At 41.3% G+C, this 26,614-nt stretch overlaps 2 protein-coding genes and 1 long non-coding RNA gene across 5 annotated transcripts in view; 1 reads left to right on the top strand and 2 right to left on the bottom strand.

Moving 5' to 3' along the window:
• The first annotated feature begins 1,783 nt into the window (after positions 1-1,783).
• On the top strand, positions 1,784-21,933 carry LOC127024122 (uncharacterized). Of its 2 annotated transcripts, none has more exons than XR_007767524.1 (5): positions 1,784-3,882; positions 8,329-8,405; positions 15,558-15,771; positions 20,956-21,062; positions 21,872-21,933. It is a non-coding gene; the product is annotated as an uncharacterized LOC127024122 (long non-coding RNA). The 2 variants fall into 2 exon arrangements; XR_007767523.1 differs by lacking the exon at positions 1,784-3,882 and adding an exon at positions 7,449-7,670.
• Positions 9,173-15,559, bottom strand: LOC127024120 (sterile alpha motif domain-containing protein 9-like). Its single transcript, XM_050908563.1, has 3 exons — positions 15,521-15,559; positions 14,701-14,745; positions 9,173-14,148 (listed from the first exon to the last, which is right to left on the bottom strand). The coding sequence occupies exons 2-3, from the start codon at positions 14,702-14,704 to the stop codon at positions 9,455-9,457; spliced, it is 4,698 nt and encodes a 1,565-aa protein (XP_050764520.1). The 5' UTR covers positions 14,705-14,745; positions 15,521-15,559; the 3' UTR covers positions 9,173-9,454.
• ERN1 (endoplasmic reticulum to nucleus signaling 1) overlaps positions 17,781-26,614 on the bottom strand; it is a 31,042-nt gene continuing 22,208 nt past the window's right edge. The window contains exons 11-22 of one of the 2 annotated variants that reach the window (XM_050908564.1): positions 26,254-26,372; positions 25,727-25,918; positions 24,853-25,108; positions 23,955-24,045; positions 23,376-23,565; positions 22,725-22,824; positions 22,068-22,267; positions 21,672-21,819; positions 21,075-21,202; positions 20,304-20,427; positions 19,968-20,035; positions 17,781-19,751 (exon numbers count right to left, since the gene is read on the bottom strand). In XM_050908564.1, the coding sequence (XP_050764521.1) occupies positions 19,545-19,751; positions 19,968-20,035; positions 20,304-20,427; positions 21,075-21,202; positions 21,672-21,819; positions 22,068-22,267; positions 22,725-22,824; positions 23,376-23,565; positions 23,955-24,045; positions 24,853-25,108; positions 25,727-25,918; positions 26,254-26,372 (1,823 nt within the window). In that variant the 3' untranslated portion in view covers positions 17,781-19,544. The remainder of the gene's footprint in view (positions 19,752-19,967; positions 20,036-20,303; positions 20,428-21,074; positions 21,203-21,671; positions 21,820-22,067; positions 22,268-22,724; positions 22,825-23,375; positions 23,566-23,954; positions 24,046-24,852; positions 25,109-25,726; positions 25,919-26,253; positions 26,373-26,614) is intronic. The other variant, XM_050908565.1, reaches the window with a different exon arrangement.

Genomic DNA, 26,614 nt, shown 5'->3' with positions numbered 1-26,614 from the left:
ACACCTTCAGCTTCAGAAGAACAGGTTTTGTCCAAGGAGGTCTTGCAGTTTATCAGCAGTGAAATAGAAAATTAACAAATGTTGGAGTCAGGTTTTATGACTTTTTTAAATTTTTGAGATCTTTTTAAAATTTGTGGTGTTTTTTGATGAGCATAGACTGTTTCATTTCTTCAAGATTTTGCTAAATAATGACCCCCAGTGTGATTTCCAGTAATTTTAATTAAAGGATGGAGTTGTAATTCTTAACTTAGTTACAAGAGTGGATTTCACATTCCTGTTGTACTCTTCTTTGTTTGTACTCTGCCCTTTGCATTTTTCCTGTAGAAGGTCCCCCCAAATAGTCTAGTCTGACTGGAAAATTGACATGTTCTCTGTTAGCTGTTTCAAAGTTATTATTGAGCATGGTGTTGCTCTTCTAATTGTCATTGTGGTGCTACCCTCGATAACAGTGAAGATGAGAACAACACTTCAAGATATACTACTGCAACTAGTATTTATTTCACACATTTAGTCTATAGGAGCATTTGGCTTAGTTCTTATTTCCCTATAATGTCTAAGGAAACCGTTTAACCAAAAATAATATGCAGTATGGCTTGTACTTCTTACTTTAAGTATCTGAATCTCTTAGAGACTTGAAAGGAAAAATAGGCAAATTTCAAGTGCCTGATACTGAAGTTTGTTATCAGTTTCCATTTAAGACCGATGCAGCACTAAGTAGTTTTTGTCCAGCTACTCATAGTCAACTTGTCATCAAGCACACAAAGCTAAAATTCAGATACGTATGCTGTCTTGTGTCCGGTGGAGTACCCTGCTTAGATCCACACTTGGGTTTTATCTTATAAATTGATACCCTAGTGAGAGCTAAAAGTTTTCAAATTCAGAGAAATTGCTTTGATCTGTTTTTGTTGAAGTTAACTAGATTTGACATGTTCATGGAAAAAATGTCTCCAAAATGCAGTTCATGTTTTCACTGTGTCATTGTTTAAGCTCTATATACTAATACTTTGGAGCAAATGAACAATTTCTTTCTGTTTTGGCATCTTTCGTGAGCAAAACATAGCATTTTTTCAGCACCACATTGCTATAGGTGTTTTTTTCCTTGAAGATGCTTTTAGACAATTCCAAGAAGATTAATTTCACACGGTCTACTTCTGAAAGATGCATTTGACATTAAGACAATTCCATGGGGTGTTACTATGAATTAAAGGGGGTTTTGACTCGGGTTTTCCTGCTACACTGCAAATACTGCTTGTAATTTCTGGTGGGTAGTTCACACATCCTTCCATCCTTTACATTCCTGTCCTTTCTGTAAGTCTCTAAAGGACTGGACAGGACAGGTCTTTTTTGTTCCCTCTTGGAGAGTTGGTAGCTTTAGCAGATTACATTCGTGTTACTCTGATCTGTTACTACTGACTAATGTTTGTCCTTAAATTTACAGCAAGTAATGATGTGCATTTTTCTCTTGCTTTGTGTTTTGTCCTTAAAGATACATGTGCAAGTGCTGCTGTCTTTCTAGTCACAAGGATGGCATAATGGCTCTGTGCTTTTTGCTGGGAGCATCTCCTCAGCTATTAGACCAGCTGACCTGTCATCTCTTTAAAACAACTTGTAAAATTCTCATCTAGTGCAAATGGTTCACATTTTGCTCTTTTTGTGAAGTTCTGTTAGTGACATTTTCCTCCCTGACTCCTTGTGTGGATCTAAGGGGGATAGTTAAAAAAAAAAAAAAAATTACACTGTAAACGAGATCTCTTTGAGGGACAGTACTATGTTTTTACTGACACTCCAGTATTGCAGCTGTCAGTATTCCAGCAGTCTGTGTATCACAAAGTTGTACATCTCACTGTTTGTGGAATTTCTTTTCTAATGATGATAGTATTTTAGTGACTTGACTTTTGTAGATATTAATGGAAGTAGGTCTTGAGGAGTTTGGGTTTTTTTAAGCTTAAGTAGAGGTGCATGACTTTTGAAGGGCAAGAATTACTGATATTCTGCTAAATTGGGTGAATTGTGCACTCTTCTTTTTAACGAGAAGTGAATGGAAGATATGGCAAACGAAGTACGTATCACGCATGAAGTTTTGGCTTGCTTAGAATTGTGTGATGAGTTCATAATGTGTTCTGTGCCTTTCCTAATAAAGATTGTAGCCCTTAAATGCTCTGAGGGATAGGCTACCTCCAGAAGAATTTTTAAAAGAGTTTTTTAAAAAGTGTGTATACTTGCAATCAAAATAATCAGACCAGTGAAATAATGATAGTGCCTGCGTTCTATAAAAATGCAGCTATCAGTGACTACCATATTTTCCTGTAATAGTTGGGGTTAGGTAGATACTAGTTTTGAGTAAGAAAAGTTTTGAGGCGGCTGTTGAAGGGATCAAGATAGAATTGAAGTGATTCTGAAGTATAACGTATATAACATTCTTTTTGAAGTTGTGAAAAAAAACTTTGAGAGAGTTTTCTTACACACTGTAAACAGGAGCTTTATGCAGTCTTTTGATTGTCAGGGTGCAGATTCTCATTAAGGCTCTACTAGAAGAAAATACAGTTTGAGTAGACTATTTGTAGATTCTGTTGTATAGTGAATGCATTTTTACTTTTGTCTTGTGAATGTCTTTGAGGGAGCCAGGCACTTTAGCTTGCTGCTTTTGCAGACAGCCATATCCTGTCTTGAACCACAGGATCGAGGATGTTACCCTCAGTCGTTTGTTCTTAGCATCCTGATGAGTCAGTATTGACTGTCCATGGTACGAACTGTCTGTGAGGGTTGGTATTTCTACACCTGATCGCTATTGTGAATAGTGAGGCGCTTGTACCTTCTGAGCAAGTTTACAATACCTTGTTTTATTCTTACGGGCTTTCTTGCAGTAGGAACAATCAGCAACACTGCTGTTTCAATGACGATGAATTTAACTTCTCCATAAATATTGTCTTGAACTTATCTTAAGGTTTTTCTTTCTCGGGGATTTAAAGAAGTTAAAAAGTTTTGAGAAAATAGTAGAATTTTAATGCCAGTGTCATCATAACTAAAACCAAACAAACATACAGCTTTGAGAGCTTGACAGCATCCTTAAAAATTCTCTTGTTAGCAGTTAAAGCGTATTTCTCTGTTAGCTAACTGTCTTGTACCAGATTCAAGCTTCTGACATCTCAAATTTTATTTCTTAAATTTTGTTTAAATCTTAACTATGTTCCCAGGTGCTATTCAGAAAGGGTGGGGGGGTGTGTAGAATTTCAACTTCTGCTGCCCTTAGTAGCCAATATGTATAAATGGTTTTTGCTAACAGCAATTTTGAATTAGCAGAAATTAATGCCATACAACCAAAGGAAGCTAATTTCACTGTCTCCCAACTTAGGAAATTATGTAATGCTTTGAGATAAAGATGTCATGCAGAGCTTTTTTCTTTCTCTTTTTTTCGTTGAGTTACTTGCATATATGTTACTTGCACTGAATTCTTTAGCTTCTTTCCTGTAAATTTTAGTGGAAGAAAATACATTTTGCTCTTTCATTTGTAAAGTCTAGAATAAGAAAACACACTTTATGAGACTGTTTAAATGAAGGAACCTGGCAATGTAAGTATTGTGATTTCCTTTATGTTTGTGGTAGGCAACAGGATTACCTTGTTAAACTTCTGGCTTATGTATGAAAAATATCAGAAAAGTAAGGGCAAATTGAAAGTAGTTTTATAGTTGCCTTTACTTCATATGCTTTTCTTAAGCAACAAATTGCAGTAATTGAAGTTTGGCAGCTTTTTTAATGAAAAACTAAATTATGGGTTAAACTCCTTGGTTTAATACAATTTGTGTTTCTGTTAACTAGCAGCAGAATTTCAGCATTTGCTACTTACTGGTAGAGAAGAAAAATTCCACAGCACTGCCAGTACAGGTTAGTTTAATCTGTAAGTACCTGATGTTCCTATTTGAAATAATTTGTTCAAATGATACCACTTAAATACATGAGGGGAATTTTGGTCTCTGAAATGTGAATGTATGTTATCTACTACTGTTTTCAGTAGTGAGTGAACGTCTAGGGTTTTGGTTTTTTTTTTTTTTTTGAAGATCTGTAATGGTTTTAACTACACTTGTGGGTAGGTAATATCTGCAAGCACTTTTAAGGAAAATTTAATACGGAAGCTTAACAAATAGCCATTGGTGTTACTGAAGAGTGTGAAGACCTAAAGTTGAAGTCACTTCATCAGTAACATGCCTATTATAAAAGAGGCTGTTTTATCAGCGAGCCAATTATAGGATATTATATTTGTTGTGTTGGGGAATAAGCATTTCTGTTTGTAAGAATCCGTAGCAGTAATGTAATCTTTCTTTCAATATTCTTTAGCTATTGCTAATTACTGTCTCCTACCAACAGATTTTTACTTTGTTAGGCCTGTAAGCCAGGAGCTTGTTCTTCTCTGCTTTTTTTTGTTAGCCCATTTCAGCACTTCAGAGGCTACCTACAAATGTGGTTTTGCCCAGCTGTTTTATCTTACTCCAGAATTACTGCTCTGCCTCTATTCTTTTTTCTTCTGCCCTATTCCATATTCCTGGAAATTTTGGCATTTTATTTTTGTTTTATAGAATGTTTTACACCTTAAAAGAAAATAGGAGAGATTCTTTGTGATTGGATAAAAGATGCAACCTTCTCCAGAATAGCTGCATACATTTATTTTTATTTAAGCTTTGTGTCTTTGTGTCATCTCTACATATCAGCATGGGAGATGAAACTTTCTGTGCTGTAGCACATAGCATAGTTTCACGGCTGGATGAGCTGTAAAACTCTGTGCTTTAATTCACTTCTCAAGAGCATGTTATCATACAGTGAATTTGAGGGGCTTTTGACATCATTGGTGGGTAATTACATAGAAACTAGGTATTGGGAAGATCATACTAGTGTGGTAGCTGAACAGACCCTTTAGTTTTGCCAGCTCATCTGAATGGTCTAGAGCAGTTTCATGAGTGACTTGAGACTTCCAGCAGTATTGCTTATTTTAGAATTTTGAAATCTTATGCGACACTGCAGAATTCATCATACTAACATAAAAAGTTTCAAGGAGTTTGTATCTTTCCAGGTTTTAGAATAGTTACACTTGAAGCCCATCTCCTGGCATCTTCTCTGCATCAGTTCTCATTCACACTAAGTTGCTTTGTCTGCAAAACTAGCTACATGCAAATTTTTGAATAATGTTGCATAGGTGTTTCTCCCTAGAAGAAAAAAAAAAAGGAAAGTTGTATAATAAAATTTATAACTTATCTTTTCCTGTATTTCCTAAATCTTAATGGCAGATGTGCATGAATAATAGGGATACCTTGCTGTGAGGCCATTATCCTGTTAACAGAATGTATGCATCTTTCTTTTAACTTCTGTGGTTGACCCTAGTTGATACTTAATGCAATGCTCAGTAATAAGTCGGAATGAGTAACTGTTTGCTTTTGGCTGCTGAATTACTTTGTGAAGTCTCAGTTTTGACAGTGGTTGGATGCTGACCTGCACTACTTATACAGCAGCTTGGCAATCAGTGGGGATAACTAAAGGGTAGTGGTGTTCTCTAGTGTCTTATCAACAAAAAATGTATTTGTCCAGGGTAGATTCTAATATGAACTCTGGTAGAATGTCATCTCTTTGTGAAACTTTTTATGGCAGTTAATTACAGTACTTTTTGGTAGAATTAAGTTTATTTTCTTTTGAGACGGGACCAAAACGATACTAGGAATCTGAGCTTTTGTAACCAGGTGAGCAGTCTTAAGTTGTAGCTCAACTTCTGGTACACCGTTACAGCAGCTGTCCAGTCTTACGTGGTTCAGAAGTCTTCCTTCCCAGTTCTGATACGATATGTATGGAACAGTGGGTTAGTTCACACTATTTCCTTTAGACTTCCGCTTAATGACTCCGAATCACCCCTTCAGAGATTCTGGTCACTGTGCAGCAAACCCAGACTCCAAACTGTTTTTACTACCTTCTTAAAGTACCTTAAAGCACATGATTGAATTATGTCCCCTCTCAGTAGCTGTACAGCCACAGAAGTTAGTGTGCCACAAAGGTTTTTTCTGTAATACTGCTTTTGCGTAAGTTGTATGAAAGGGATGGGATCATTGATTTTTTTCAAAAGACAGGTGGCAAAATATTGACGTTGAATTTAATTCGAGAAAGTGAGAGACTGGTAAGTACGTGCATCACTTTAATGCATGCAAATAATAGTAACTAGCTTAATTTTATAGCAGTTTACAAAGAAGATTCAAAGAAAATACAGAGCTAACATCATTTGCATCCATTGGCAACCTTCTATGAACTGTATGCTTCAGGAATGGATCATTGCACATATACGTGTCTGTAATGTGTGTATACCACTTTGTAACAGTCTCTGATTAAACACAAGTGAACCACTGTTTCCGTGTGGTTTTTTTCTCCTCTTGAGGACTTATTTAAATTATTATTGCAACGAATGTTAGCTGTTCCAAAGTGTGTAAGTATAAAATCCACCTTCGCTCATGTTACGGTTTGAATAACTTTGTACTAGCTCTCTGTGTATAAACTGCAAAAACTCATTCATGTGAGCTTTATCTTAAAGTGTTTTGTACCTGGAGACAAGCAAATGAATCCTGACTTCTTAACCTGTAGCTTCCTTTTGCTGCTGATCTGCTGTCCTTCTGCTGAACTGACTATACAAAAAGTTTGACTGTTTAAGTTGGAACAGTCAGGGGGAATACGGAGGAAAAGTAATAGCATTTTCATAAAACCTGGTAGAGAGGACATGCTGTGAAGTGGTCTGTTCTAAACCCTTTTAGAGCAAAATGCTAGAGAGAGGAGGTAGCTTTGAAGTTGTGTGTCCTTGCAACTCCTGTCTACAGGATGAGAATGGATATGTAATGGATATATATAATATATATATAATGGATATATACCAACCTCTGGTAGGCCGGTTGGTCTCATTTAGCTACCACTGTTTACTCATGGACTAATTTCTAAGAGGTGGTAAAAGGAAGATAAATCCATTATTTTAATGCTACACTACCTGGAACAATTCATGGCATTTTGAGTTGGATATGTGTAACGAGGGGGAGCTTAACATTAAGTAGAAGACCCTTTAGGGAAGGTTACTACTTTGCATGAGCTCTTTGCTGGAGTTTATGTCCTCCTGCTCTTTCAGCTCAAGGGGAATCTGAGGGGGCATTTGAAAAACAGAGGAACTCTTTTGTCCTAAAGGCTGGCTAGAGCAAGGCATTTTGTATGTTGCCTGGCCAGTTAAAGCACTCCCAAGTTTCATTTATCAGTCAGACTCTTGGGGTAGAGTAAGAAGGATGGGTCTGTACTTTCTGCCTTCTGAGCCTCAGGAGCTTGTTTTGCAACGCAGGACCCTGAGTGCTAGTCTGTAGGTTTATGCTTTTTCTCTAAATCTTGTTTTTTCTGCAGGGCGCAGGGGGAGGATTGCGTTTGTAGTACCCTGATGAGGCAAGAGTTTGGATCTAAGCCTTTAGTTTCTAAGAGGTAGAAATGGGTGTCTTTGAAAAGCAAGACCTCTACTTGGGCCTCAAAGGAAGACTCCGAGTCTGCAGTGGTGTAGGCTACAGGGCAAAGGATAGCTAGCTACAGTATCAAGTCAGGTGTCTGCAGGCAGGAAGGAAATGAGTGACAAGACGGACCCTCTTGGCCAAGTTGTCTGGCTTCAATTTTTCATCATGGTAAGAGTTTCTTTTTGAAAACAAAAGCTATGCTTTTGCCACAACGTTTGAGCAGGTTGTATAAACTATTAAGCAGTTAAACTGTTAAGCTGTCTTTTAGCTCCCATGCTTTTCAATAAGTTTGCGTATCTTTTTGCTCCGAGTTGAAGCCATCCTTATGCCCCATGCTAGACTGAAGAAAGCTGCCTTTGCCCAATTAACTTTTCAAACATACACCCACACCGCCCCCCCAGCGTCCTGCATCAAGGGTGGGGGACAGAGGGGGCTTTCTCTAGTACTCCAGCTCTCTTGCTCCTGGCAGTTCAGATGCTGTCGTGGTTTGCTCCTCCAGTGCACCTTCCTAGCTCATCTTTGGGAAAGCTGCCTTTGATGTGCTTAACTCCTTAAGATTAAGCTTAACCCTTAAGTGTTTGCTTAACCCTGGTGAAATCTGCCAGCCTGGATTTCCCAAGCAAAAAGTGCAGCCCTCCAAGAGTCTACTTTGCTGTTGTGTCCCAGGTTGAAGGCAAGGGAAGGGGACAAGTATTGCCTGGCCAGCAGTCACAAGCTTTGTTGCTGCTTCCTGAGGCCAGAAGGTGAAGGCTCGGAAAAGATAGAATAATCTTTGGTTTCATCCTGTTTGTTCTGAATTCACAGTGGCTTGCAATTCCTTTTACAGTTTTTGGCTGTGCCCAGGTCTTGGCCAGAGTTGGAAAAGCAAATCAGACCTTGCTACTGTTAGAACTACATCTTCAGGTAGGGTAATTAAGCTCATATAGAAATGGTAATTCTTCCTAAAGGTTGTTTATTAGATTAAAACTTAAGCTATATGACAGGTTTTCTGGAAATTTTAGTGACAATATTGGTATCAAACAATGTGAAACTCCAAGAATAACAGGCAGCTTTATTATTAGAAGCTTAATGTGACACGATGGTTGCAGACACAGTGCTGACAACAAACTCCTTTGCATTTTTCAAATTGGTAAATCAGGCTAGACAATGTTTTCAAGCATGGATATATGCAATAGCCAAATTTGAGTATGTGATCAATGTCTAACTGCTCACGTCTCTGCACCCCTCCCCAGATACAGATATATCTAGTATGGTTTGTAATATTTACATGGAGAAGCAATGTAGGTGTGATGTAAAATTTGAGACCTGTTTTTTTAATCAATCCTGATGTTCACAAAGTCAGCTTAAAAATTGCTTACTTTCCCTCTGTGCTTCTATACTGGATATTGGCTTGCAGTTGATGGGTAGATGTATTTCATACATGGTACATGTTAGTGAGCAAAGTATGTTAAAGCCAGTGTAGTATACATGCTGTAAGTTCACTTTTTGTTGCTGATTCAGGAAGAAGAAAAAACATGGTTACAATGGACAAGTTCTGTTACTGATCGGGACCACCAGAAATTAACTTGAAATCCTAATCTGTGAGCTGGGAAGAAGGGGATCCCCACTATACCTGTTTATTTCAGAGCTCAGTTCTCCAACTATTGGGGGGGAGGAGAAATAGTGAGTCTTGTCTCCCCCCCCAGTCCCCAAGCAAATACTGCAATTATTGCTGTCTTAAGTTTGAAATCTTGCTTTTGGTGACTCCAAAACTATCAAAGGCTTCTGTTTCAAGGTATATTTTACTAGTAGATTTCAAATTCTTTTAGATACTTGGTCATTATTGTAGTAGTTAAATGTGGTTATCTTGCTACCTGATGTTCAGCCAGTGCAGTCCACTTTTTGTTTTAAATGTGACAATGGACACTTTCAGTGCTGTATCTTCTAACAGCCCAGTAGGTGCTGTTAATGTACTAAATACTTTGTGTTCTGCTGACAGTTGGGTTATTTTCAACCTCAATATTGAAAGCAACAAGACCGTTAAATGAAAAGCCTAAATAAAAGGTCACATTTTCATTTCCAGGGGGCACTGAATCATGATGGAGTGGCAAGATGGGGAACTCCTTCACGTGACCACGTATAAATAAATTTCTGTCCTTGGTCCAGCCAGAAACTCTTTTGAGAATGTCATGAATCCTGGCAATGTTCCATACAGTTCCATGTAGCCACTTCATTCTCCTTTCATGTAAGGACCCAGTAATTAATTTATCAATTTTAGTTTTGTGCACAATCTTACCTAAGCCATAACCCTTTCCCAGAAAAAAGTGGGTGTAGATTCTTTTTTTTCTGGTAGGAACATCTTTCATCTTGATGTCATATAAACGTTTCAGGGTTTGAAGGGCTGAGTTTAGAATTTCGTCTTTATCTGGATTAGGCTCTTTGTCTAATGCCTCATCTGGCCAGTACAGCAAGGTGAGCAAAAAATGGGCACTTGCTGGAAATGGTCTTTTTCCTTTAAAGAATCTTACACTGAGGTCACGAAGAGTTTGTGCTGGAAGAAGTTTGGCTGATCCTGGTGCTAAGCATGCTAATGTGATGTGGCACAAAATATAATTGATCAGATCGTTGTCCTCCAGCCTGTCCCGTAGTGGGTTTTCTGTATAGAAACTAAGGATCTTTTCTAGCTTTTCGGCTGACCTGTTCTCTTTCTTATCTGTTAAGAATGACAGGATATTAGTGACGCTACCTCCACCACTCTTATAAATATTCATGCGTCTAATCAGCTGGCTCTCAGGGCTACCGTTGCTGTCCTCAATAAATGATGCTGAGATGAAGAACTTAGCATATACCTCAGACTGTCTTTTTAGCCATTTTCTGGGATTATAAATTTGTTCTTCCTTTTCATCTTTTTCATCTTCGTCTTCCTTCTCGTGGTTTTTATCTGTTTGGAAATAACTTAGGTCTTCCGAAATCCATTCCAGAGCATTGTACAGGTTCTGGCGTAAGCCTTTTAAGCAGGAGTGAAGCCTTCCCCATGTTTTCTCAATGTCTTTAGGAATGTAATCTGTGATCAGGTATTTCACAAGCTCAGAATATTCCCCCTCGGGACTTCTGCGAAATACGTGGACTGTGGACAAAAATTTAAGAAGACGACATCCTACTTCTACTTCTCCAAAATAGCCAGCGTTGTTCATACTGTCGCGTTCTGCTTTTGCAGCCTGTTGTGCAGCCCTGAAGCATTTCATAGCTTTAAGAGCAATCTCTATCTTCTGAATGATGCTTTCAGGAGTGTCCTCCTGGGTCATTTTATCCACAGTGAAACTGAACCATTTCCTGTAGACTTGACCTTCTGTATCTAAAATATAAGAATCATTTGGCAAATCAGATTTTGCAACTCCTGCCCAATGTTCCGCATCTTTAAATTTTTCATTGTTGTAATGTAGTCTGGCAAGCTGCTGTGCAAAAAAAGGATCTCTTCCGAGGAGTTCATATGCAGCTTCTAAAACAGCTATAGCTTTTTCACAGTCTTCAGCTTCACAGACATGTTCAATGAATGGGGAGAAAAGAGTGTCAGTATTGTCACCCCTGCTTCTTTTATCACGTCGAATAAACAGATCTCTGATGAACTTTATGAATTCCTCTCGTCCAAATCTGTTTTGAAAGAGTGTCTTTTCCTGAAGAAGAGTCATTGCAAGTTGACTTTGAGGTTCATTCCCTGAAAGCTGATGCAGAATTTCTTTTGCAACCAGACAGTGTATTATCCGAACAGATGAAATATAAGTGGTACTTTCCCTTAGCTCAATAAAAATCATTCTTGTTTGTTCACTCAAGTGACTTTTGAAATCATATGCTCTTGATTTCCTTTCTGTGTATGCCCCCAGTCCTAGAAAAGCCTCACAGTGTGACAATGAAACATATGAATTGGGTACATAAAAATTAAGCAAAGCCACATAACGCATCAAGCATGTATCAGGAGAAGAACGGTCTATGTCTTGCAATATGTGCCCTACAAAGTCTCTCACATATGTTTCATTGAACTCCTCACACATCAGGACAAATGTAAGTATGAATTCTGGCTTGACATCTTTCTGCTTCAGTTTTTCAAGTTTAGTTCTGAACAGACTTTTCTCTGAGTCCGTCAGCTTGTGAGTGACAGCAACTGTGTCCAGTGGAGAAGCCTTGCAAAGCCTTTCCGGGTCATTGGATCGTCTGCAGCATATGAGGATGAAATAAGGTCTGGGGGAATTAATTTTCCTGGTTGCTACAGCATCCATTAACTCATTCCTTAGTTCTTCTAAGTAATCTTCATCATAATCCTCAATCAGGAGGAGCACAGGAAGACAATGACCGATTTCTTTTTCTTCATAATCTCTAAATGCAAGTGCATGCTCACAAACAGTTGCAGGTGAATATGAGGCTTTGATAACAGCACATCTTAAGTCCTTTCTTCTTTTCCATAGAACTTGCCGTGCTATTGTGCTTCCACCACTTCCAGGGTGGTGAAATATCTTTAGTTTAGCCACAGAATAGTTGAGTTTGCTTCCTCGTAAAATGTCATCTAGGAGTTTGCTAGCATCCTTACATGCTTCGCGTTCAATGATTTCCCCACAGCGTCTTTTATCAGCGAGCCAGAAGTTTTCCCAGATTATTTTTCTCCCTCGGTAAAAATTTTGTTCTATTTCTTGTATTTCTTTTTCAGTCAAAAGATCTAATTTGATATCATCGCATTGGTCAACACAAAGGATTTCTAGGGAAAACAGTTTCTCTTCTTCCAGCAAGGGAAGTGTACATAGCCCTCTAGTGGAAACTGGCAGATGTCTGGGTTGTGCTGTAGAAGGCAGCATTGTTTGAATGGTGGCATCTATGTGACTTAGTTTCATACCCACAATACTGCATTGTTCTAGTGTCTCAATGCTGCAGGATGCCTGAGCTAGATTAGCCCACTTCCCATAATTTTCTCTGGACTCTGCAATGCAAACGATGTACTCCGTGCCGTTCATCTCTGTATAGAATTCCTGAAAAGTGTCCACAAGTGGTTTCTGCACTGGTGATAGCAAGAGGAAAAGCACAATGAAAGACCGCTTCGGCAGGATTTCATCACAGATACGAGTAATTGCTTTCTTAAGGTATTTTTTTTTCGTTCTAATCCATGTATTTTCATCACAAGGTTTTTCATCCCCGAGGAAGTCACTGCGCCCATTGCAGAATATCCAGCTGGTCTGATCAAACAGGCACAAATGTTTCTGAGAGGGAGGGTTGCCAGTCTTACTTTCGTTGGAAAAATCCTGTAAAAAATAAGACCTTGTTGCATGGTGTTCTTTGTACTTGCTATACAGCCCTGACACATTAGAATCTTCATCGAAGTCAAAGACGCAGAAGATGTTCAAGTGCATTAAAAAGTTGATATAGCTGAGATTATCCTTTTCACATTTGTTTGTGACGAGGATGTACCGTAGGGAATCATCCATATGGCTTTTGCCATCATTTAGTAGAATTGATAACTTTCTTCCTAAATTTTGAGGTATTTCTGCATGTACTTCTGTGCTGGAGAGCTCAGCTTTTTCTCTTTGAGCATCCCTGTCTTGTAAACCCTGAATAAAAGTAGCTAGATCATTGTGCTGTACAGGTTCAGACTTTGCTCCTAGTCTCTGATAGAGAACTCGATCTTTTGTCAGGGTCACCTTCTGGCTGCCTTCATTGTATTTTGGCAAATACACTTCAAAAAATCTGTTCTTTACTAAATTGGATGTTGGTTCAATGTCAACCTCCACCACAAACCTTTGTTCCTGAGAGTCTTTTGAAATCACTTCAACAAAAACAGGTGGGTGAATACATTTCCTTGCAATTTCTTGTACATTTTCGCAAAAACATTTTTCTATATAATCTAATGCATCAATGTAGTGTTCTCGCTGTTTGACCTTTATGCCAATGATCTGGCCGTGTTTCCAACCGCTATCCTCAACGCTGTCCATGATACCAAAATGTATGGTTCCATTTGTTCGAATGTTCATGCAGGCTGAAGCAAATCGTATCACTTCACAGGCAAATTTTGATTGCAATTGATTTTTGTTCAGTTCTGCAGCAGTGGCTAAAGATTTGTATTCGTGGCAAGGAGTGATTAAACCATTGATTCCTGATTCTGGAGCAAGAACTCTGTTTTTCACATATTTGAAATCAGTATTCTGACTTCTAAATGGCCGACAGTTGCTGAGCTCTAAAACATCATCAGTACTTTTAAGTTGGGAGTTGTTACTTCCCCTTTGCCTCTTGCCAGAAGTAGAAGGCTTCTGTTCTGTGTTATCTCTGCTAGTTCTATCTACTGAACCACAGCTGTCTTCACGTGAAGTTTTTTGAGCGGGGGCCTTTCTGGGTCTTACTGGATCTGTTTGTGTATCAGTTCTGTCAGATGTTTTGCTGCTGGAATGGTTGGCTTGCTGTGCATTTTGTTGTAGCCTTAGAAGTTCGTTTCTCTTGCGGATTAGCATGTGGATTTGGCCTCCCTTCATACCTATGCCTTTGAGGAAAGTGTCATCCAGTTCCACTAGCACTGGACCTGTCACTTCTTCTGCGTATAGTTTTTCTACATACTCTTTCTTGATTCCAGTAGATTCTAGCCAACATTGGACATGGTTCTCATCCCATTTATTCACAGGTAATGTTCTGTAATCTAGAAGTTAAAATTATGTATTAGTAATACAAACTAAAAACATGTCAACGTGCTTGACAAGGCAGCATAATCCTTGCAAAACTGGCCACATAGAATGCTAGATTGTTTTCTTTCTACCAGTCACAGTGAGAGACTGTCTTAACTTCTCAAATATGTCAGTTCTGATGACTAAAAGCATCCTTAACCTTAATCAAAAGCAGTCATAAGCAATGGTACAAGACTAATAAATCAGTGAAGCAGGAAACTATGAAGGAAGTTTGGAAACAATCCTCAAAGGCAGTCATGGAAACAACCCAAAATGTTTTTTGAAGGGAATGATGTGTTAAGGTTATTGGAACTGACAGGGGCTGAATTCTCTAAGCTAGAGAGGTTTGGGTAGACCATTTACCCACTTGAGTCTGTTTTCTGCTAAACGAAGATAGCATCAATACAAACCACAAGATGATGTTAAGAGTACCGATTACTTCCCCACTAAAGATGAACCCTTAAAATGCAGATATTAAAAAGCAAATTGCTACATATAAAGTACAATTTTCTGAAAGCCACACTTACCCATTGCCTTTGATAAGGGAAATCCTGCTGTTAATGAACAAAACCCTAGAGGGTGAAAAAAAAAACTGTTTTCAGATTTACAGTTAACGTTCCTGTGTTAGTTAGAGTTGACTGACTTGTTCTGTTTTCCCAACCTCCTCCCCACCTTTTTGGTCCAAGGTAGTTTCTGTACCTCTAAAAGCCCAGCCTTGCCAGCTACACTGCTTCTGTACGCCTGTACTGTGTGAAGGCAGCTATTCTTGCTTCTGACACACACATGGGTGCGAAGGAGATATTGGGTTTTGCTGGAGAAGCATGAAGAATATCTACTCCTGTTAGATATTGGAAAGGAGGAGGCCCAGTACTACTCTATCGCCTAGGTTGCATAGTATCTCTTGCTTTTTATCACCATCTCTTTCTCGCTCACTCTCCCTTTCCCTGCCTCTTGCTCCCTCCTGCTCCCTTTTTTTTTTTTTCCAGGTACTCTGTCCCCCTCTCCCTCTCTTTTTTTCCACGTCTGTTCTGGTGCTCACTGGATTTTCCATGAAGCAGTTCAACTCACTGCCCAACCCAACAGAAGATTTTCTTTTTAATGGGGTGTCCTGGCCTGATACGTGATATCCTCTGCCTTGCCTAGGCTCCATTTACAGGGGTACAGAGATGGACTGCAGCAGGGATAGTTGGTTCTGTACTGCAGGAGGAAACATTAAATAAGCCTGCTCAGCATAACACCAGAAAGGTATGATAGATTCACATAGTCGACAGTAACCATCCATGAGCTACAGACTAGTCAACAAGGGTCACAGCGAAAGGTGCGTGGTGGTGGTGATGTTTCTCTTACCGTAATGTGAAAGCTCAACTCTGTGCTGGTTCAGCAGGTGTCTGCAGCCCGGCCAGCTCCATCCCTGCAGCTCATGGTGGTACAACAGCGACACAGCCTCTGAATTCAAGTGTAAAAGGAGCAGTCACCAGCGCAGCCAGCATAAAAGGCAGTTGTGGGGCTCTCTGCAAGCTCCCTGCAATATCTGAAAGTACAAGGGTTGTAACTGAGGGAAGGTGACGAGCACTCACTCCCCAGGACCTTGGCAGGAGGTGAGTTCAACAGAAGGTGGTGCTTTGGGGAGAACTGGGGGGTCTAGGAGAATAGGGGACGCTAGAAAAAACTATGTGGAGCAAGTGTGTATTATTTATCATTTAAGCACCTGGTCAGCCCTGTAGAAAGCTTGTGGGCTGACTGAGGTGCCAGCATGCCCAGTAGCTTTGGTTTAAGCGAGTGGCTCTATGGGGAACCTGTTACGGGACTGCTCTGATGTGCCGTAGGTGTCAGCAGATCCCTCCGGAGTAAGTGTAAACTGGCTGGTTGCGAAAATGGTTGGAGACTGATTCCTGCTGACACCTGGTGCCGCCTCCCCTGAGAAATGGGGCTAAAAATGTCCCTGAAGTACTGGCCTTTCAGTGCCTTTGGCTACCACACCACCTCCCTGGGCTGTGCTTATACAGTGACTTGGTTTGTGGTGAACCACCAGCCCACGCTTATCTTTCTGCCACAGCCTGCTGTGTGTGACAGAGCTGACGTCGGGCACTGTTTCAGGAGAAAACGAAACTTAACGGGGAATAGAAACTAGGGTGGAGGCCCGCCAGCATGGGCAGTGCTGGGGAAGTGCATCCGGGGGCTGCAGAGCCCTGTGCTTCCCCCGTTTTTAAAAGCAGTCGGGGGGGGTGGGGGGGTGGTTGAGCGGCAGCGTTTTTGTGGTCTCTGCAGCCTGTGTGCACTCCAGTGGGGCCTGGGTACTATCGACCGGCTGCATGGGTGGGCAGGGAAGGGATGTAGCTGTGGGTGTGTGGGGGCAGAGGTGTCGTGTCCCCGTGTCCGTCCCGTCCCCCATCCCCCCCCGTCCCCCCCGTCCTGTCCCCTGTCCCGTCCCCGTCCCCCCCCCCCGCCAGTACCAGTAAGGTAACCTGCCAGGTGGAGAATAACCTCCCACCCCCCTGCCTCCCCATGCAGGACCACCATGGCGCAGGGAGGGCTTACCTTGCAGAGCCTGCAGGTAACTGAACTGTCTCCAGTTGCTGTACTGCCAGATCCTGCAAGGAAGGTGTTTCCAAGGGAGGGAGGGAGGGAAGGTGCTCCAACCTGTTGCAGTGCCAGACTCTGCTAGCCCGCAGGCTCAGCAGCACGGGCAGGACTCTGACCCCTGGGGGTGTTTCTGCAGTGCTCCTGTGCGTCTCTCTTAAGTAGTCCTACTGCTACCCGGCAATAAAATGGGGAACTGCTTTAGACACACGTTCTTGATGGCTCACCAAGTCTCCACCCCTTCTCAGCAGTGCTGTTGCTGGGTGGTGCTTGCCTTTGCAATCCAGCTGACATCCCCTGCCTCCTGCACTGGCATGGGGAGAACTTGTGTGGCTGCATGCCAAGGCCACGGGCCGTGTCCCACCAAAGCAGGGTATGTATGGGTCAGGCTGCTTGGGCAGGGGGTGTGTTTTATTTAGTTATTTACTTATTTATTTAAAACTATGCAGATCCACCCTCCCACCCCACTTACTGCCCTCTATATCGGCTACCTACTGCCTCCAGGCCAGCTCACCAAAGTAAGAAAGTCACGAAACACCAGTGGCTCATCAGTACTGTGTAATGCTGGGGCAGAGGATGGCTGTGCTGATACTTGCGATGTGAGGCACACAGCCTTCCACGCTCCAGCAGACAAAGCTGTCTTACAGGCTGGCTTTTTTCCTGTAAACCATGTGGTCATTTATCAACTTAGTTTCACACAAAAAATTTTATTTATGAGTATCCCTGTACTGCACAGCAGTAAGAATTTTTGCAGCATGCCATAATTCCAGCCATTTTATCTTATTTGTTCACCTGCCTCAGACACCAAGACGGTAGGTGGCTGTTGTCTAGGGACTATTAGTCAGAATAATAAAATGTGGCTCCTGTGCCTTCAAGGCAGCTCAGTGCTTACCACCCCACCCTGAAACAAGTGTGTGCGTGTGTGTTTCCTGCATCAGAGTCATATCTTTGAATAGCAGGAAGACAGCAGTTTTGAGCAGGCCGCTGCTCTGGGGCAGCAGGATGTGGCTGCTGCAGGCCCAGCGCAGCTGTAGGTGCGTTACCCTCTTCCCCTGCTCACTGTCTCCAGCCCTGGTTCTGAAAGCTGTGTTAGTCCACACATGGCAGCAGTTCAGCTTATTTCCCCAAGCACACGTCATCACTAAAAGCTGTGGGTTTTTTTTTAAATCTGAGTACAAGTCTTTATTGAGTAGACTTATAAAAGAACTTTACATGAGAAGTACAAAAATATGAAATAGGCTTTGAATCTTCTTCGGTAAAACTACCATTTTTTTTTTTTCCAAGCTTTAGAAACATAACTTGCACAGCTGGCATCTTAGGTAAATTGCTCTCATACATTGTAAAACTAGGAAAAAAACTTCCCATAAAGTAGCTCCAGAAAAGTAGCTGTACGTACCCAATCATACACGTTACTGTCAATAATTTATTAGTTTAAGACACAATGGCACAGTCATACAAATTCCCACTTCGTAATTCCTCCTTTAATGAATTCCATTGAAAGATGCAGTATGACTTTCCTCTTCCAGTTGTTATAATATGATTAAATATAAACACAAAACTGATTAAGAATGATTTGGCATGCTTTATACTTGTACCACTTGGATTTTATACCATTTTGTAGTAAAAATTAAATAAATATAAATATGTTAAATAAATATATTGTAAAAGAACACCCCACAGATTAGAATTCAGCATTTCTTCATCCTTTGCACACACTTAATGCTTTGTCACAGCTTTAGGGCCAATGAAAAGAAATACTGCATCTTTAAAAACATAGGCTCACTTGGATGTAATTAGCAACCCATACAAACAGAAAATGGGGTTCCTTTACAGCTTTATCAATCACACCCGTTAAAAACACTGCCTATAATTTCACTGTTCTGTACATCTGTCATTGTCTCCTATTTAGCTCCTTGTTCCCCAGGACTCATCTTACCTCTGGCTCTGCAACTGGCAACCCTTCTTTGTAAGAAAGTAAGGAACACTTGCAGTAGATAAATGATTAGCCTCTCACGAGCAGCTCACAACTGACATCAGGGTATTTTTCTGAAGTTACATGTGTAGATCTATTCTGATACTGTGATTTGAGTCAAGGACTGTTCAAGCTCTTCTGTGAATACTGGTTGATATTTAAACAATGAGGCTTATTTTCAAAGTAGGTAAATCTCTTAACTGATTTTTCAAGTCAGTATTTTTTAGAACTTCATTGTATCTGCTCAAGTATGAGGGACTGATTTTCCAGGGTAGTACTGATTAAACAGAAATTGTACTCTCTTTACTGTTTTTTGGATAATCGTAAATGATTCTCTTTACAATCACTGTGGTGTGCCTAATGCATAACGTGGCAGTAGTGCAATGGCAGGTTCTGATGATTTGCTACAACTAAGAGGCTCCTTTTGCAGATCCCAGTCCCAAGTAATTATATTATTTCAATCACTGTATTTTGATTCTTTGTAATAAACACATCAGTTACAGAATCACGTACAGTGCAGGGATATTGGGTGACAGCTATACCCAGCTTTTGCTCTCCGTTTTCACTGTCTTGAAAACTGCTTTGGAATAACTCCATCACCAGGTTCATTGCTTTTCTGAAGTTACCACTCGCTCCTTGGGCTCCTACCTTCTCCTGATCCAGCGCAGGCAGAGGTACAAGGCACTTTTTGGAAGCTTGGTTTCTTCAAAGAGAGAATTCAGCTCTTTGATCCCACTTTTCCCTGCTAAAGGTAGGCCTGTTTCACAGCCCTGTGCTTGGAATGTTGGTCCCAGAGAAGAAAGCTCCATCCCTCTCCTCTCAAACAGTGTCTCCTGCAAGGCTCAGCTCTGCAGAGTCCTGACTATAGTAATGCTGAAACAGTCTTTCTTGGCAGCAGATGTGCATAGCATTGTAGGTATGTAGGAGCAGGTGAGGGAAACGAGCTGTAAAATAACATACAAAATCATCTGGGATAGAGCCCAGGGTCTCCTGCACTTCGGGAGGCAGTTCTCTGTAATGGTGCTTCTATAAAGGAAAAAAGAATAGCGAAAAGCTCAGTCAGAGGCTATGTGTTCAAGGATCCTCTTTTAGAGAGAGCTGTCTTTTTCATGGACAAAGTAACCTCATATTAGTCTATCGTAAAGCAGTTCAATACCTAAAACAAGGTAAGATAGACATAGACTGGCAACAAACAGCAAAACGAGGCAGAACCACTTCTGCTTTGGGAAAGAAGTCCTTTACCTTATTTCTCATTGCCCTCAGAAGATCCCGTACTGAGCCTCCTTTATAGGATCTGAATTTTCGAAGATCTGCAAAAGAAATGAAAAGATTTCTTTTTGTGTTTTGATGCAGTTTTAGTTGCTGGCCTCAAAAGTAAGGTATGTGTGCCTACAGTCACATATCCTTATAGGTGTGTTTCTATATATAAACACGTACTTTAATTCGAAGAAATACTCTGCTGACAAGTAAAGGTCATGTGCCAAAACTGAGACAGTGTTATCCTTACTTTCCTGTCCCGGCAGACTGGGAACAACAGCATGTAACTCCTTTCCACTCTGATAAAATGCTGTCCGTTACCTGTCTGAAGAGGAACAGTGATGTGCTCTCTCCAGTCCATTTTCACCACCTCTCTTCCGCCTCTTTCTAATTGCTTGACTATTGGACCATCTAAAGATTCTTTCTCTATCCGGTCACTAACGTCCTGGAAGAGACATTCAGGTTATTTCTAGTTTTATTTCCAAGCTTTTCCTCAACAATGTAAAATTGCTGCTTCTAGCCAGTCACAGCCTGGCCTGATAATGGAGTTATTATTCTACTTCACTCCCATGACGAAGTGCAATACAATGGATTATGCTTGGGACTGGGATACAGAAGGTTCTGAAGTGATGAGCTGTTTCACCATCTGCCAAAGCCTTTTTATCACAGAGTAGAAGATAAGGCTGGAAAGAACCTCAGGTCCTCAGCCAGTTCCCCCCCCCCCCCAATCAGGATTAAGTGTGCATTCACTGCAGTGGGCTACCCTGTTCTTGAAAACCTGCCTGGCAACATGTTCTTCTGCATTGCTACGGTAGCTGCCAGAGACCTTCCTCACTCCAGTTTAAGCTGCAGGATCTAGCACACCTATTCTATAAGGTTCTAGCCCTGCTATAAAACATCTTCTGTAAGACTGAGCCAATTTCTTAAGAGATACCACCTAGGTATTACAACTTTGATTCTTCATTCCTCACAGTAAGGTTGTGGATTCTATCACCTCAAACACTCACAAAGCTAGGAGAGACTGCATGCAAGATTTGAAGAATGTCTACAGGAGTCCTTAGACCTGAAAGGATAGAGAAGGTAAACACAAACCTGAAAAAACTGGAGCTGTTTTTCTAAACTCCAAAAGAATGGGTGTTTTAGCACACAGCTGGCAGACGGACGTTTCTGAGGGTCCATGTTTATCATTTGCTCTATTAAATCACGAGCAACTATGTCTTCTGCAAGGAAAAGGGTGATAATTCTTAGGCTGTAGGGAAATCTAATGTTTTGTACTTTAGAAAATCATTATGTTCTCTACTTCCTCCAACACCATCCTGAACACTAGCCCCACTAGCTCAAGTACCGCCCTCATAGATATGCTGGGCAACCAACAGAAAGTCAGTGTTGAATCAGTGTGATTATGAAGATCAAAGTTCAGCTCTTTCCCACCTGTTAAATCCATGAAATAAATAACTCTACAGTCAAGCTTGCAGGGTTCCAAATTGTGTATCCCGGAGATGCTTTGGGGTACGAACTCTTAAGAACTTTAGGAGCTTTACTTCAGGAGTACGTTAGGAGCACAGCTTTCACCACTGCCAGGTTGGGAATCACTGTGGGTCATAGTTCTGTCATTTCTGTTGGCATTTTAACACCCATGGGAAGTTCACTGAACTCTGTAGTGCTTTATGTTTACCGTGCTTTTCTTACCATGCCTCCCTGCATTTAAAGACTCCAGGCTGTATGCACCCAGCAGAATGTTGGCTTGCCGCTGTAGGGATTTGCCAAAGGGGTGGCTGCCTTCAGATACCACATAATAAAAGACACAGCCAGCTGAAAAGATGTCCACGGTATATGTCTGCAAATAAACAACCTTTAATAGCAATAACACATTTTTTTTTCCCCTGAAGGCTTCGATCATCACAGGGTGGTTATTTTGCATCTAAGAGCAGAAGAAAACTTTTCAGAATCACATATTCAGCTGCAAGCCAGCATGAATGCCCAGGTATCGAGTACTGTGTATCTTAAAGTCTGACTGCAACAGTGTGCCACCTGTTGGTTGTGCTGCCTTCCACCGGGGAGCCTGAAGGAAAGATGAAGACTTACAGGGTTCTCCTTGCAGTCTTCACTCAGCATCTCTGGGGCAATCCACCCTTCGGTGCCTGGCACACCCGACCGACGGCTAAAGCTGTGCCTGCCCACTGCCAGCTTCTTGCACAGGCCGAAGTCTGAAATCATAGCTTTGACTTTCCCATGGGCGTTAGGCATCGAGATGAGGATGTTGTGGGGCTTCAGGTCCCTGTGGACTATTATAAACACCCGTTTATCCACTCCAGGCAATCCCAACAATATTTGTAAATTTTTAATTTATTTGCATTGTAAACCTTTCACAAGGCTGAACCACCGTTCATTAAACCAAAAAGTCCTAACCTCAAACTACTGTCTTTGGTAGAGGCTCATGACTTTTTTTATTCCATCACCACTAGTCATCATGTTTTATATGACTTCTGTCCAGAAAATGCAGCACCCTGAACAAATGGTAATGACTAGCTTTACTACTCCAGTGCAGCAGAATGTTACAGGGACAAGGGCAGTGTCAAAGGGCAGACACGACTGCTGCCAGCACTAGGTGGAGCTTCTACGACTCTCTCTTCTGGGATTGAATAAGCAAGCTCCCAGCACCAGACCAGTTTCTCTTCTTTTTTTTATAGTTAAGAAAATCTACCGCTCTCCATCCAATACTGAAACAAGAGGCATTCTTACCAATACTAAGGGAGTGCAGGTAGGCAAGACCAGATGTCGTCTGTTGCAGGAGAGCGATGGGTTGTAAGCCATGGTGACAGAAGGCCTTCTGCTCAACATACTATAAATTACAACAGAAAAACAGAAGATTCAGCCACAACATTGCTTATCATTAGCCCCTGCACAGACAGTAAGTATACCCCCTTCACCGCCCCCAAAAAGTTGAGACTGGGTAAACCACAGGCTAATGCTAGTTAGTAACACACACAGAAGGGTTTTGGGTTTTGGTTTTTTTTGGCCGAAGGTGATGATCTCTAAAACGTCATTCAGAGCTAGAATTCTCTATAGCACTGTGCTCCAGAAGCAAGAGTAAAGGGTGTTCAAAGTCTGGATGGTAGGAGTGGGAGGATGACTAGAAGGGAGTCCTTCACAAGATGGAAAATCAAAGGACAACAGCTTCCGTCCTTAAATCAGTAGAGGGTTAGGGATGGCTTTCTAAAGGTCTGAAAACACCCCTGTTATAAGAATGTGTAATTGTCACAGAGGTGATGGTGGGAGTTACTACAACATCTCCTGCAGCAGGCACTTCAGCAACTTAAGCTAAAGGGAAATCGAAGGCCTTCCAGGAAGAAGACTTTGACAAATTCTGTAGGTTTGCAAGTGACCCATCACCTCCTGTAAAGTGGCAGCACACAGCTCAATGGCTATGTACTGAAACTGCCGGTCCTTCTCCGTGCAGAAATAGCGGATCACATTAGGATGCTCATCTGATTCTCGCAGCAACTGTACTTCACGGTCTGCAAAGCTAAAGCACTCAGGAAGAATTCTTTTCACTGCAACATCACGGTTATCAAATGTCCCCCTACAGACAGGGAGGAAAGCCACATCAACCTTCTACACTCTCTGTAGACAAAGCATGTACAAAGCGAGTGACGACAGAAGACATTTTACAGAGGCATATTAAAGGATTTCTCATGCTGGAAACAGATAGGTTTGGTCATTAAACATTTCTAAAGGACATAAAGTAGTTTTTGCTAGTGAAGAAACACTGCATGAAAATGTCCAGACACATGCAAAATACTTTTTCAGAAGTTTCATTTCTGTTCTTATTAGATACGTGGGGGGTTTTATTTAAAAAAAAAAAAAAAAAACAACCCCAACAAAAACCAAACCAACCAAACAAAAAACCCCAAGACCTAATGCAAATAAGATATTCATTGGTCTATTTAATGCTGAATGCAGATATTCTACCTGTAAACAATTGTCCCTTCAGCTCCATGTCCCAATACATCTTTTGGGTTAAACGAAATCTTGCCAACCATCACTCTGTTTGCATCTTCATCTGAACAAAAAACAAGAAACAAGGACTGGTTTAGGATGGGTCCAGTCAGCCTTTTACAACTGCACATCCTTCTGGGCCAGTATGTAAAAGTCTCTTTGCTCATGTTTACATTAACAACACAGATGATCAAAACAAATGGACATCTGCATTTTGGGACTCACGCTGACTAGGCAAATACTCCCTGGTGACCAAATGATCCAACATGCAGAGTCAAGCACATTCTGTACACAACGCCTGACATTAGGTCTGGAAAGATCATGTCTCAAGACAGTATAAGAGACTAGTGGTTCTCAGCAGACAACCTCTTTCTAGACAGTTTTACAGATACCTTGTTGAATTTAGGAAATGCTGACTGACAGTTACGGAAGTGGGTTTCCTAGCAGTTCCCCTGAATAGCCTCTGAAGGGACAAAAGAGTGCACAGGAAGATCAGGCAGGAAGGCAGGCCGCGCTGCATAATCCTTATTTCTTGATTGCAGTTAATCATAATAATACGTATTTTTATTTAAATGAACCTCTCCCTAGAATGGCTATGGGTTATAAGAATATACCACCATGCACAACATACTCCCTCAGATGGCAGTTATGAACTGGATGTTTTTCTAAAGCAAATAATCCTGCTCAAAGTCAGGGCACGGCACACCTGCACAGTGTTTTGCAAATGGTCAGGCTAAATGAGAGTGACGGGCCTTTTCAGCTTTCTGATCTACGAAGTATCATCAATAAGTATTTTAATTGTTGTGCTGTATCATCACACAGACTGGGGAAATACAGAGACTCACAATGAAAGACACTGGATCAACTTTACCTCCCTCTTCTTGCTCAGTGGAGAGGCAGCTCCCAACATCAGATGTGGAGATGCTGGAATACGCAGAATGGTTTGATGCTCTGGGGGACACGTTTGGTGTGCTGGTAGCTGAGCTCTCTGCCCGTCCACAGGAGGTGTCCAAGAAATCTGCTTCTGGGGGTAGATCACTGGGAGCACGGAAGGGCAGCTTCTGTTGCTGCAAGAGCTGTATCTTCTCTTCCAGCTGGTGCTGCCTCTGTTGCTGCTGATGTACACTCTGTGAGAAAGGACCTCAGTTCCGTAAGTGGAGTGAAGTTTTTACAGGCACGTCACAAAAGGGAACTCTATAGCTTTTGGGGTAGCTACATCCAAAAGGTGGGAGGAGAACTCTCTTGTTATGACACTATCGGCCCAGCAGGCTGGGGAACTTTCACTCACATGCTTTCAATTTCATTCTGAACTTCCATTGCAAAGCTGAGAAATCACACTGGTTGGTTCATGTGGCAAAAGCTACCTGTTACTAGGCTGACTAGGTGTCTTTAAACCACAGAAGGATAAAGGCTTTGATCCAAAAGCTGGAACACCTGACAGTGGTTCAGGTGAGGAAGAGAGGAGTGAAGCCAATGGCGTTAAGATCATGTCCATGAGAGAGTAACACATACAAAAAACCAGAATTGGTGGGAAGAAAAAAAAAAAATCTCCAGAGTTGGCACATACGCCCAGAGAAATCACTGTTATGTCAATTTTGTAGCCTTTGCTACGCACTGCACATCTGTGAGGAGGGAAAAAAAACCCTGTAGTGCGTTACTTTCTAACTCCTGTATCATTTCTTGGGCCGTAAAATGTTACTGACCCTCCCAAAACTCAAAAGCACATCAAGCTAAGTCAGCATTACCATTGGATAAGCGATGATAAAAGCCACCCAGCCCACAAGCAGGAAAGTGCTGAGAATGATCGTGGCCATGTCTTTCAGCATGGAGTCCATAGGAGCCTCTGGCCGAGGGACAGGCCGAGCAGGTTTCTCCTCAATATCCTTTGGAGCAGCAGGAGGCACTTCTGTTGAGGAACCTTCAACGATGTCAATAACCTAAGAAGCAAAGAAAGCTCTGTTAGCTCAGTATCTTCATGGGTAACGGAGCATTTATATGCTAGCCTTTCTGCTAAATCATTTTTAATAATTTCTAACCCTACCAAAGTCAGAAAGTTTTGCATGTGGAAAAAAAAAAAAAGCAGCTGAAAGCCCTAATTCTGAAATAAGAAATGACACATCATCATACCAGTGATTCTACATGGTAAGTACATGACAATCTGACACAAAAAATGTGAAGTAATTCCACGTAGCTTTCCTTCTGAGTCCTTCGCCAACTTCTACTCCTTTATATTCTTCTATCATCCAGTAAGATGATTATTCTCATCACAAACCTCTTCAATAGTGGCTTTATCAGAGTCAGCTGGAATCACGTTTTCAGGCCTCTTAGGTAAGTTGCTTGGGAATTTCTCCAGGATCTTTGTAGGGGCAGATAGTGGTGTTTCATGGTGCCCTTTAAATAAAACACATTCGTTGAAACAAAAAGTTGGCCCTTTTTAGGAAAGATATCCTTGATTTCAGCATCTTTGCTGAAGAGCATATATAAAGTTGATTTACAAAAGGCTGAGAACATCACAGAACAAAAGCTCAAATTAAAACATTTTTTCCCTCCGTCCTTCCCAAGCAGTCACAGGTACAGTGATCGTAATCCTGAAGAACTCTGCTCAAGCACTGGCTGTGGATTTGGTTCCTGAC

Source organism: Gymnogyps californianus, chromosome 19, assembly GCF_018139145.2.
Source record: "Gymnogyps californianus isolate 813 chromosome 19, ASM1813914v2, whole genome shotgun sequence".
Lineage (NCBI taxonomy): Eukaryota > Metazoa > Chordata > Aves > Accipitriformes > Cathartidae > Gymnogyps > Gymnogyps californianus.
This window is presented reverse-complemented; position numbering and strand designations above follow the sequence as displayed.